General features: G+C 32.0%; 1 protein-coding gene across 3 annotated transcripts in view; it reads left to right on the forward strand.

Moving 5' to 3' along the window:
- The first annotated feature begins 36 nt into the window (after window positions 1–36).
- The window catches only part of LOC130662510 (palmitoyltransferase ZDHHC17-like), a 35,679-nt gene continuing 22,551 nt past the window's right edge, over window positions 37–13,164 (forward strand). The window contains exons 1-2 of one of the 3 annotated variants that reach the window (XM_057461399.1): window positions 37–59; window positions 12,026–12,226. In XM_057461399.1, coding sequence (XP_057317382.1) covers window positions 12,026–12,226 — 201 coding nt within the window. In that variant the 5' untranslated portion in view covers window positions 37–59. Of the gene's footprint in view, window positions 60–117; window positions 306–8,341; window positions 8,916–12,025; window positions 12,227–13,164 lie in introns of those variants that run through there. The other 2 variants (XM_057461398.1, XM_057461397.1) reach the window with 2 other exon arrangements.

Below are 13,164 nucleotides of genomic sequence, written 5' to 3' on the forward strand. Positions count from 1 at the left end.
TTTGATCAGCAAAGTCGTCCCCAGTCAGCGTTATTACTTGTGTCCACAAATCGTTCTGGGTAAACATGTTGTTTCTTTTATTTGCATAAAGTGAAAATATTCATTTTCATGCAGTACGGTGTAAAAAGTATTTAATAGAGGTCAGGATTTTTTGGGAAATGACATAATTTATAAAATTGATCTGAGGGAAAGATCATGGTGTTGAGCTAGGTCCTAACTTGTTGTGTATTACATGTTGGATATTCTTGGAAAATATAATGGCGGCGCAAGGCGATGAAATTAATCCAAAGTGTGGCCCTACTTCGGTATGTTTTTGCAATATTTTAAAGTAATTATTTATTATTTATAAAAATAATTTATCTTGATTTAGTGCTTATCATTGATGCGCCCCTAAATTTCTGTTATTTTTACTTTGACTTGGCTATATCCTTTTTGCTTTTGTTATTTTTCCCCTTTGGATGGTGGCGATTAAAAGGTAGGCGAGCGAGTGTTACGTTACCATAGCCTCGGGTTAACCCAAAGAAAGATGACACACTGTGTGGGTCATTGGATATTGCAGGGAGTGACATCATTGCCAACCAATACAATTAAGGGGAAAGACAAATCTAAGCAAACACACAAGTATAACAATATTTCTGCGTTTTAGACATCCTTCTGTTGTGCTGCACTCCTTCAATATAAACACTCAGCTTTCGTGTTTTGTGCGCTTGTGACGTCATTACCCAATGACTTTGTAACCTACCTCAAATATTGATATAATTGTGTGATTTTTTGGAATCATTTTTATTTTTATGGTATATGAATGAAATTATAACAAAAAATCAAAAAAAGTCAATTTTGACTTCAATTCTTCCTTAATAAAAGTCTTTTTTTTTTGTAAAGAAAAGAAATAAAATTATACTGGATATAGAAAATGTGAAGCTTGCAAAAATGATCATGGGACATACGATCCTTTGTGGAGATAATAATATTTAGCATGGTGCCCATGATAGAATATTTGAATGTTTGTCATATGTGAAGAACACCATTTTATTATGGTTCATACAGTCTTGGTCATGAATATTTGCACCCACGTGCGGTGGTACGTACGCCTACACTAATACAGGCGTGCAATCAGTATCGCACGCCTAGCTTATGATTTTGGCATGCAATTATTACATTCAGGAAAGTGGCAGCGAGGAGTTTTTGAAGCATAGAAGCTGGCAAAAAAATTGCCGACGCAATTTTGTTGTGAAATTTAAATGAATGGTGTTATTATGAAGAACGTAAGGTATAGAGAACATCAAAGTCGGCCCCTTACCTTCATGCTGACACTCTTATGCTCAGCTGGTGCATTACACTGAGACTCAAACGAAAGACGGTAGACCATTTGGAACCATGCCGCAAGTCAGTCCGACCTTCATCGTCACAGAGAATACTGCGAGAAGAGTGCGCACCCATGCAAGTTAAATATAACGAGAACATGGGAGAGGTTAGATGTCCTGTACCTTAATACAGCTTTCAGACGAATGTTCTCGTGATGTAATAATACCAAAGAAAAAACATGTTCAATAAAGTTTAAAAAATCTTTTTAAAAGGGAAAAGAGAAATCAAATATGTTTAGTAATAATAATCGAAAAAATTGTATATCGTATTAAAAAGAAGTCCAGAAGTTCTGTCTCCCACACGACACAGCAGGCAATAAGTCAGCCCTGCCCTCGGTTTTGTGAGAAAAGATGCTTTGAGAAGACTCTAACAATTGAGTCTCCTGTACAGTTTTGCTTTGCATTGAACTGTGGCTGTGACATATTTTTGTAGCATGTCACTGGCGACTTCTGTGATATTCAACTTAATGATGCCCTAACCTTCAGTTCGTAAATAGCAGGTGTACAACTTACTTCCTAATCAGTTTATCTTAAAATTAGAGAGCTAGTTGGGACAGAACTATTAACTTAAGAAGTACACCATCAGGAAGGTACAGTACAGTCTGAATGTAATCTACCGCGTACACGCTAATATCACACCTGAGCGTTTTGGAAGTTTATATTTGCATGTTAAAAACAGTGCGCTCGCGGAGCAATTATATTTTTTCTAATAGCGAGATGCATTGTGTAAATGTATTGATAAGCTATTCCCTTAAGTATTAGCGTGAAGTAATTAAATAATAAAAATCTTTCGCGAAGTTTTTAATACATTGCGCGAGAATGTATTGTTGATTTAATTACTTAAAAAAATTCCAGCGCGTTTAATCTAAAAAACATAGGAGAAGCATTGTTCACAACTATTAAATGCCCCTTTTCGATTTTAAACTTTTATATTTCGATCTAAAAAAACATTTCTATCGCCGCTTTTCGATTTTAAACTTTTAAAATGCAATCTAAAAAAACATTTCTATCGCCGCTATTAGTTTTTAAACTTTTAAAATGCAATCTAAAAAAACATTTCTATTGCCGCTATTAGTTTTTGAATTTCCGCGCCCGAAGGCGTAGGAAATTCTTTAAAACCGTCGTTTTTTTCTTTCGGAGCATTTTTTGAGAAAAAATCGACCCTGGGATTTGACATTCCTCTGAGAGGAGGATAGTATTGGTATCACTGACTAACTAACTAACCAAATGGCCAATTGCAACGTCACAAATTTAAACTTCGTACCCAAGCTCCCTAAGTACTGGGAAGTCATCTAAATGACTTTTCAGGCCAAAATTGGTATTTGTTATCGACAAAATTTGGCACAGTTAACAAAGAAAGTTTGCTAAACATAATGGTGACATCATAATTTTGATTTTTGTCACCTAAATGTCATTTCAGGCCAAAATTTGTCCAAAAATTAAAACTACTTTATTTTCGACAAAAATTGGCACAGTCAATAAAAAAGTATGCTGAAAATGATGGTCACATCAAAATTTTGATTTTTTGTCAACTAAATGCTGTTTAAGACCATAAACGTCTCAATCGCAAGACTTTCAACCATGAATGATAGGCTGTATTTTTTGATAGCAATTTCTTTTAAAATGTGAGTTTATTATGACACGTTTCGTTTTGTTTGCGTTAGTTGTAAGATATAATGTCACTTGTGTGCTTCATCTTCAGAGCTTCATGCACCAAACCTCTTCGAATGTTTGGCACGATAACACAACGAATTAGCAGGTTGTCATCAAATATTTTGGTAGTGAGCGGAAATTCTTAGAGCCCCCAGGGCTTCTTGTTAAACTTTTAAAATGCGATTTAAAAAAACATTTCTATCGCCGCTATTCATTTTTAAACTTTTAAAATGCGATCTAAAAAAACATTTCTATCACCACTTTTCATTTTTAAACTTTTAAAATGCGATCTAAAAAAACATTTCTATCGCCACTTTTCATTTTTAAACTTTTAAAATGCAATCTAAAAAAACGCTTAATTACTGCAATTAACATTTGCAAAAGAGTTCACGCAAAATAGATTGCTAAAATTGATCTTGCAACCTATTGTGATTAAACAATTGATCGCGTGGGGTCATTGTTTATCAGCGAGGCAATTATTTTCTTAAAAAAACAAAAGCTATTGTTCTGTGTAACTATTCATGCGAGTTTCGCGTCCGCCGTAGATTACATTCAGACTGTACTGTAGGTCAATAGGACTTGTGCTTCATTTCCATTTGTCATTGTCTTAAGGAGATCAATACAAGGTGAATGACGAAATTTTTTGCCAGCTGAAAAACAAAAAAAATATTGTCGATCCAATGCCGACGCAAAACATTTGAAATGTATCTCACGTCAGCAATTTTAATGAAGGTGGGTATTTAATAGAAATACATTTTAGAGATACATTTTAACATGGAAGAACAATTATGTATTGGGTTAAGTTTGGGTAAGGGATTACTCTAAAATAGCTCAGTTCTGCTTGGCGTGTGTACAAAGTAGAACAAGGCATGTGATAAAGAGCACGCCCAAATTTCACATGGCGTGTGCGGAGGCGTGCGCACGCCACTCATGACCATGCACCCACTCATGACCAAGACTGTTGATATGTTAATAAACCTTTTCACAGTACTGTACATATAGGGTAAAATTGTTATAAATATTGAAGTTAGAAGGGTAAGAACACAATTCGCTAAATGGAAACTCTGAGCCGTCAAAACATTTACAGGCCACGGGTGGTGTCCACGAATTTGAATGGAAAATTTTAATATCTGCACTGATGAACAATAGAGAACGAAGAAACTTGGAAGCATTCCTAATTGCTCTAAAAAAGCCTTAATTAAACAAGAAGCTTGAGACAAAATTATTAAACCTGTTTAGAAACTTAGTAACTTAAGTAAAATTTAATTGCCACTGTTACAAAGATAACGCGTTAATCCTCATGACATTGTTGCTCCCATGACGATTACTACGTTTTCTCTGATTTTTGTCTCTTTTTATTCCTTTTACTTGTACAAACAATTTCACATTTGTATATAGCACTTGCTGATTTTTAAACTTGTTTTTAACTTTTATATTATTTATGAAATATATTGATAGACTGGCAAAATTATTCTTAACATAACGTAACTTCATTCCTGTGAAAAATTGTTATACGTTTATAAAAATTTCTAGACAGGGGTATCCGTGACTAGTGTTGGCTACTTGTTCTGATCGCCATTAAATTTCAGCTGTCTTGTGATCAAGGGTAAAATATTTAGTTTGAGTACTGAGCCTGTATACATAATCTCGAAATGAAGCAAATAAATTACTGACGACTATGACAGTATGTACCATTTCTATGTTGATAATTAGCTTTTTGTTTTTCCACACTTCACACACCACTGACTGTGGGACCAATCATGAAAAAAAAATATATAACAACGAAAAAGAAATTGTTTTTTCTAGATTATAACGTTGCCTCAGCACTAAATGAAAAGTCATTTAATTTAATGCTGTTTTTCTGCCTTAAATGTTAATATTTTTTATGCATTTGAACTAATGTTTTTCCATTGCATATATTATTATTTTTATAGTTTTTAATTATTATAAATATAATAGTTTTCTTTGGTAAATAAGAAATCATTGAAAATTAAAAACATTTAGAAAAGCTATTTAATTTTAAATTTAAGGGATAGCTTAAACATAAAAACTCACATTTCATGAACTAAACTTTAGCTTTGTGGAAACGCAGAAATATTGTGGCGCCGTAGTTTAGTGGTTATAACTCTCGCACTTTGTAAAATGTATGTAATATGTATATGTAAAATATGTATTACATAGTACCTTGTTTTTCTGGAGGGTAATGGCAATGCATGCAATAATTAAGAGCTCTATTTAAAAAATCAATCTCAAACTTTTTAAGCTTCAACTACATTAAAACAGGCTATAACCACTTAATTGCTTTGGGTTCCTGAGTAGTAACTTAAAATTGAGGAAAAACAAGGTATGTGTTTTGATTGGAATGAGTCGGTACAACATGTTTTGCAATGTATTGGGCTGTTTAAGGAAAACAGGTGCCTCCAGGCACATGCTAATTACTGGTGGTTTTTATATCATGAGCCTCAAGCACATAAGACAGTTGAAATACACTTAGCGTCGGTGGGTCAGGGGTTTTTGTTCATACCACTGAGCGTCAGGTGCTTTGAGTGTCAGACATGTTTTTTATTCAAGTAATGATCACAGTTGAAATTCTCTATGCATCAAGTTCATCAACATGTCCTCAGTGCCGGCTTGTTTCAGAGAAAGCAACTTTGAGCAACAAATATGGTTAACACTATGTATCCTTGCCTTCAGGTACGGCTTCCTAAGACTTCATTGACTTGCATCAACTTAGTTTCTAAATGGCTACCAAGGAGGTCCAACATTCCCACCAAGATAAATTAGAACCTAACCTTGACAATACGAGGCAAACAACGCGTGACTTTGGTATAAAATGTGTTATGTTGTGTGTCCACACAGCATGTTTGACCCAGTTATCTGCAGTTGCATATGAAGATGCCCTGAAATAGATTTTTAGTGATCGGTGGATTCTATATTACACCGCCTTGATTAATCAAATAAATATTCTGTATCCACTATTTGTAAACGTGTTGGTGACATCACAGTAATATGATTGTATTGTATATCAGGTCTTTGTGTCATATTACTGTGAGGACAGCAGTTGTTTATCTTTTGTTATAATTAAATCCCTTTATTAAACGGTACCTTTCACAGAAAATAAAATAATACTTATAGAAATTTAAAACACATTACTTTAACAATACGGTTACATCTGTGTTAACTGCTACCTCTCTAGAACGACTGCTTGAACCACTTTAAAGAGCACCCCTCTGTTTTTAGTGATAGTTAAACCTGCTTATTGCAACCTCCCCAGTGCAACCAACGGCCACAAAATTTAGCTCTCTAGTTGCATCACAACCAGTATATACCGGTCACTAAAATAAGATTGCTCACTGCTGAAGTTCTTTGTTTTTATTTTTGTGGTAACTTTATTGTTGGGCACTTTATATATTCTGCACAATGTTTAAAAGTCAGCTTACTAGTTGCATTCTATATATGATTACATTATTTGTTTCTAATAAGCTGTTCTCATCACATGAAAGTTTTATCAAAATATTATTTATCTTGTATAGTGCACTATATTTAATTGTAAAATAATATGTACTGAATAATGTAATGAAGTCAAAATATTTTTTCCAGAACTTTTCAGATTTAATGTCGGAAAGTATTTCAACTTTTCTTATTAACTTCTTGAATGATTGAAGCATTATGTGGATCCAATTATTATTTAAATTAGAAACATCAATTTTTTTTCTACATTGTTTTTTAAACCAAGTTTCGTGAAATTTTAAACCAAGGTTTTGTGAAGCTGTCTTCATTCATTATTTTTGACTTTTTTCCACTTTAAATTGTTTAAGTTTGTGAGACATTCTTTGTGAGAGCTGGGGTGAATAAAAATTAGTAAATTGTGAAGGCTGGGGTGAATAATGAGTAAATCAAAAAAATGAAAAGCACTGACTTTAAAGAAAAAGTTGATGTATAAACTTCAAAGAATGTTTTGGGAACCTGTGAATTAGGAAATAAGTTCAAAGTTGGAAAAAACGCAAATACAAACCATATTAAAAAAATAAAGATGGAATACTTAAAAGTTATCAAAATAATGAATCAGCTCAACGAGCGTAAAAGCAGTAAGAATACTGCTTAAAAAGAACTTAAGAATTTGATGTACGAGTGGTTCAAAGAAACCACTGCAAGAAAGAGTCCTGAAGTTTGCTGATGATCTTTGAAGTGGAAGAGTTTTGAGTGTCAAATGGCTGGCTTAAAAGTTTCAGGCCACGAAATAATACATCATTTAAACGTTATCAGGGAAAAGTAGAGATGTATGTCAAGAGACCATAAAGATTTAAAGTACAGACTTGCAGCTTTAACCCCCAAAAGATATTGTTAACATGGATGAAACCGGGTATAGACAGGTTCTTTCTATAACAGCCACCTGTCTTAAACAGCCAGTTTTTTTGGTTTCCTTATGTGGTCGTTATGGACAGGTCTGACTGTATCTATAATCATTAAAATATATACCAACATAAGTTTATGGTTGTAATACATTGAAACTATATTACAGAATATATTTCTTATAAATTTTTGTGATTAAATTTTGCAGTTAAGCTCATTTGCAAAAATCGAGCATTTTGCTGGGACTTACTTTTGTGATTCAACATTTTTAACTATTTTTTTAACTGGCAAAATTAGCTCTTGGTTAATTTTCGTGACAAACAGCCAAATCTATTGTTGAAAAATCTCAAAGCAAATTCCGGCCAGGGAAACAGCTATGGTGTCACCTTTGGTATTATTGTAAGCTCTTTTTCTCAGTTACAAAGAAAATGATTAAGGAAAACAAACGTGATAAAGTCAAGTATATAAATCACACAACAAAATAATACTAATATGTATGTTTTTAACATTTAAAAAGTAATCTTATAGTTCGAATGCATCAAATGCATTACAGAAAAGATTAATATCTGTTTTGGGCATCAGATTCCAATTCATATTCTGAATATTTGTCCAATTTTTCTTCTTCTACGAATGTATATTTTTAAAAATATGTGTTTTTTAAAAAATATGCGTACTTTTTAAAATACGAAATTGTATTTCATATATTTAAAAATATGTGTATTTTTAAACAAAATTCATATTCCTAATTTCAGAAATACGAATTTTGGATTTCGTGTTTTAAGAATAGGAATATCGTAGTGGTCAATTTTTCTAGAGAGCATTACATATATGTGTGTATGTCGTTTGACTATCTCTTGTTGTTATTGGTTTTCAAAGACTATGTATAATTGATTAGATATTGCGAAAAAATTGTTTAAAAATATTTTACTTTATTTCAAATTAATCACCATTGGAAACCAAGCTTTAGTTATGTATTAAATCTCCATCATTAATGCATGCAAGGTACAGTGTGAATGTCATCTATTGCATTGGAGAAACTTGCATGAATGGCTGGACAGTAAGGGTTCGTCTCTTTTCAAAAAAAAATCATTTAAATCTTTTCATTTTTTTAATTACCATAACTTGCCAAACGAATTTGAAACAATTTTAAAATAACAAATGTTTTTAATGAAATTGTTTCAAATTCTCACAGCATAATATGTTTTAGCATTTAAATCGTTTCAAAATCATGGAAACCTGAAGAGATCAGACTGGACTGGACCTGACCTGACCACCAAGAGTGAGTTTAGGAACCATCAAACTTTAAATTTTTTCTTGTGTACGATGAGTCTCTAGAGCTTCATTTTAATATTGATATAATGGAAATTATAGTGATGTTTTTCGCAGTTTGCATTTTGATATCCCAAATAGCTCTGGGGATGAGAATGTTACACAAAAATCTACTTCTGTTCATATATTCACACAAATCCCAAGAATCAAATGAGATATCCACACAAATGGCTAGGCTTACGTTCTGAAACAAAACAAGGATTACAACTACAAGGGGTAATTAATTTAATTTGTTTGTTTTAAAAAATTATTAATGCATGTGAATGCTCAGGCAGGCAGGATCTATGAGTTCTTAAATTATTGCAGAGACGTGTGTGATAATTATATGTGGTGCTGAGCACCAATGTGCTCAACACATAAACAACCTTTTAAATTATCTGCAACTTCCAGAAAAAATTATTTTGTAATATATATATTTAAAACTACTAACTAATATAGTTTAGAAAACTTTCTTACAAAAGAAATAATTTAAAATTGCAATATTAACTTAACTTAACTCGATTGGTAGTTCAAAAAAGGTGGCCGATAATTTTTTAGTTTATTTTTAGTTTTCCTAGTTTATTATTTCACTACTCGATAAAGCCCGTGGAGAAATCCACTCAAGCAAAAGGACAATGAAAAAATAGGTTGCTTTTCTTGCTGCATCATGCTGAAAATGCTGATCAAAATAATGTATATATAGGATCATATGTTTTCGACAAACTCCTAAGGGGTCGTCTCAAAATGTTCGTATGTAGTTCCTATAATTCGTATCAAAACTTTGTATCGATTTGTTAAATCTTTCGTATCATTTTATTTTCAATACAAACTTTTTCGTATCATCAAAATTGAAAGTTTGTATAAAGTTCGTATCATTTAAAATAAAGTTTGTATGTAGTTCGTATCATTTTAGAGAAGTTCGTATAAAAATTTGCTTATACGAAGTTGATTTATCAGCTATAATTGGACTATTATCTATAATCGTTATATTGAAAGTTTTACAACAATTATAAAGTTCATTTCATTATACGAACTTCGTTTATTTTAATTGGACTTATTATCTAAGGTCTTTAGGGATCGTCTCCACGGCATCTTAGAAAGTAAAAAGATCTCCGTAGATCGTTTAAAAATCATGAAAACGGGATCGTAGAAAATGAAAAGATCGCGGTGGATCGTTTAAAAATCATAAAAACGGCATTGTAGAAAACTAAAAGATTGCTGTGGTACATTTTAAAATTATGAAAACGGGATCGTAGAAAGCGAAAAGATCGCCGTAGATTATGTAGATTGAAACTATGAATACGCAATTTTTCTAGTCTTTTCAAAGAAGTCAATCTTGTATATTTTACTTCTTTTATTTCTGGTTTCGTATTGAAATAATTTTGCGCAATTATGCTGGTGCTTTTGAAGTTCGTTTTAAGTTTGTATAGCAATTTACTTAGTTTAAATTTCGTATCATTTCTTTTCGTATTTCAAAGAAACTTCGTTTAATTCTTTTGTTTCTGGTTTCGTATTTAAATAATTATGCGCAGTTATGCTGGTACTTTTGAAGTTCGTTTCAAGAACGTATAGCAATTTACTTTGTTTAAAGTTCGTATCATTTCATTTTGTATGATAAAAAAACTTCATTTAAGTTTGAATCATGTATTATAAAAGTCTGTATAAACTTCGTTTATATTTATTATTTTAAACGAAGCAGTTCGTATGACATTCGTTTAATGAAACGAAGTACTTCATAGCGTTCGTATAATTATACGAAAAAAACATACAAACATTTGGAGACGATCCCTAAGGAGATATAAAGTTTTAAAAATTTTGCTGATGTCAGAAAATACCCATCAAAACACACAGAATTTTTTTTCCTGTTGCCTATATCATATAGATCTTAAAACGCTGATCAAGAAAATGTATAGGATAATGTATCTGTGACAAACAGTTGCAGAGATATTGGGGTTTGAAGGTTTTTTGATGACGTCATCACACCGTCCATCCTGAAACGGATTCAGGGACCCATGTTGAGAAAACTTACCCAAATTGTTTCCAGGTGGTCCTTAGTTACCCACTTGATGAAAAAAAGACTGAATCACCACCTCGTTTCCAAGTTATTTGGTCTCAAAGTTTTAAGTGCACTGTAATGGCTTCATTACCTTAAAATAGGATATTGAGGTTTAAAGTAGTGATATTGACGTCAGAAAATTTTACATATAAGACATAACTTTTTCGGCTGCATCAAAGAAAAACGAACACATCCACTCTGCCTGTTACAGACACACCCACACTCTCTGTATTATTATTATGAGATGACAAAAATTGCACTATGTGATACAGATGTATCTGGCTTTCAGAAAATATATACTTTTATGTTATCTTAATTCGTAATTTAGGAGGTATAGACATTACTCTCAATATGAGTACAGTACCACCTGAATGTAATGTTACATGTACACGCATTTCAAGATGTTGCATAATGAAGTCATGTTTACATAAAAAAACTTTATGTGTCTATTGTTATCACATGTATTTTGCATGTTTCTATTGTTATCTATATTTTCATGTGTTTACAATAATATATACGAAAAACTTTTGTTCAAATTAAGACATGCATGTTATTGTTTAAATGTGTTAACAATCACAAAATATCAACTATAATAGTCACATTTATAACCATGTACGCATTTTGCATTTTTAACATCGGCCTAAAAAAAGTTTTAATTCTTCTCAGAAACATTTGTTTTTCTCATTGGGCTAAAATCGCGATAAAAAAAGTTTTAATTTTTCTCAGAACTTTTTTTTTCCCATCACGCTAAAAAAAGTTTCAGTTTTTTTTTGCAAGGGTTTTTTCTTATCGCACTAAAAAAGTTTTTTTTACATTTTATTACATCGCGCTAAAAATTCCTATTTGTGTTTTTTTTTTAACATTTGGAGAAGTTCTTACAGCACAATATCAAGTATGCTCACTGTAAACGTAGTATTAAAGTTGGTCTCCCTTATAAAGGTTTACATTTTTAATTAGATAAACAACTGGTGGGTAAGTAAAAGCTGAACTATACTACTGCATATTGAATAAATTATGCATATCAAATGTAGGTTATTTTCATTTTCCGTCATTTTCATTTATTATTTGGATCCCTGTATGACATTTAAGATTATTTAAGGTGTAAGTTTTATCTATGGCAATTATAAACTGTTCCACCACCATTGGCTCGACTTTAGTGTAAGTCACTAAAACTTAAAAAACAGTTTTGTAGCTATTTTATTAAGTCTAAAATATTTATTAAAGTGGCTTATTAATAAACAATTTCACAGTTCTTTAACTTTCTCTAATCAATCGATTATATATACTTTAGATGTTGCAAACACCAGGAGAAGAACTCTACATTAATATTCAAAATCCCAACAAAGAACACAACCTTTATCCAACTAATACATATGCTCCTCCATCTCATGTGCCAGGGCGAAGGAATGTAGGACATAGTCATGGTTTAAACGACCCTCCTCAACCTTATCAACCACCATCAATGGATTACAGTGCTTATGACATTGTAAAGGTATCTGCAGCAATTTCCTATTGTTTTGTCAATATGTATCTGCATAATGTTTTGCGTATGTGATGCAGTAATTAATTTTAAGAAGAAAGCTCTTGTGGTTTGTAACATTAATCCAACTCCTGCGTTGGGATAGTAAAAGTGTTGTGTGTTTTCTAGTTTTATTGATGCTGTCGTCTTTTGTGAACTGTAAATTTGAACAATAATACACTTGCATAATAATTTTCATTAAAACATTGTAACGGGGAATTTACTTTCTTACTTTAATGTATATTACTTTTTGCAATAGCAAAAACTAATGTTTGCTACAGAACCTAAGTGTTATAACTTTCTTCACCATGCTAAAAATTGGTAACATGTTAGGCTTGGGTTGAGCCATTGAAGAATTGATGTCACCATTAAAGTTTGTACATACTTTTAGTTGGTTTTTATGTGTAAATAAAAATACAAAGCATTTTTTGAGGATAGCTTAATGCTTCTAATAAATCTCAAAGTAAAAAGGGTCCATCTGTAAAGCCTAGCTCCCACCAACGCGCGTATTATTAAACATATGTTTATTACTAAACTCATGGATGAATTTATTTTCATCTAATTAATTATGCAGTAAGATTATGCGTTCACACTGAGCCTAATTTTTGAACGGAAATTAAGATTTGTGACTTTTAAGTATAGATGTGGACAGCAAGGAAAATTTAGAGTTAGTTTATTTATTTAAGTATGATACTAAAACTTGTTCATTCCCTAATTTTTCATCATTTTCATCTACCTCTTTTCAAGAGTTCTCTCTCCTGTCTTTTTTTATCCATTGTCAGCTTTATCCTAGCGACAGGGGTAGAGTCTCATCAGCTCAGACAGTGCTTCCTCTGATACTATTTCTATGTGAGATTTCATTATGTATTATTATTTTCGTTTTTTGTCACTTTCCGTTCTTTCACTTACTC

Source organism: Hydractinia symbiolongicarpus, chromosome 10 (assembly GCF_029227915.1).
Source record: "Hydractinia symbiolongicarpus strain clone_291-10 chromosome 10, HSymV2.1, whole genome shotgun sequence".
Lineage (NCBI taxonomy): Eukaryota > Metazoa > Cnidaria > Hydrozoa > Anthoathecata > Hydractiniidae > Hydractinia > Hydractinia symbiolongicarpus.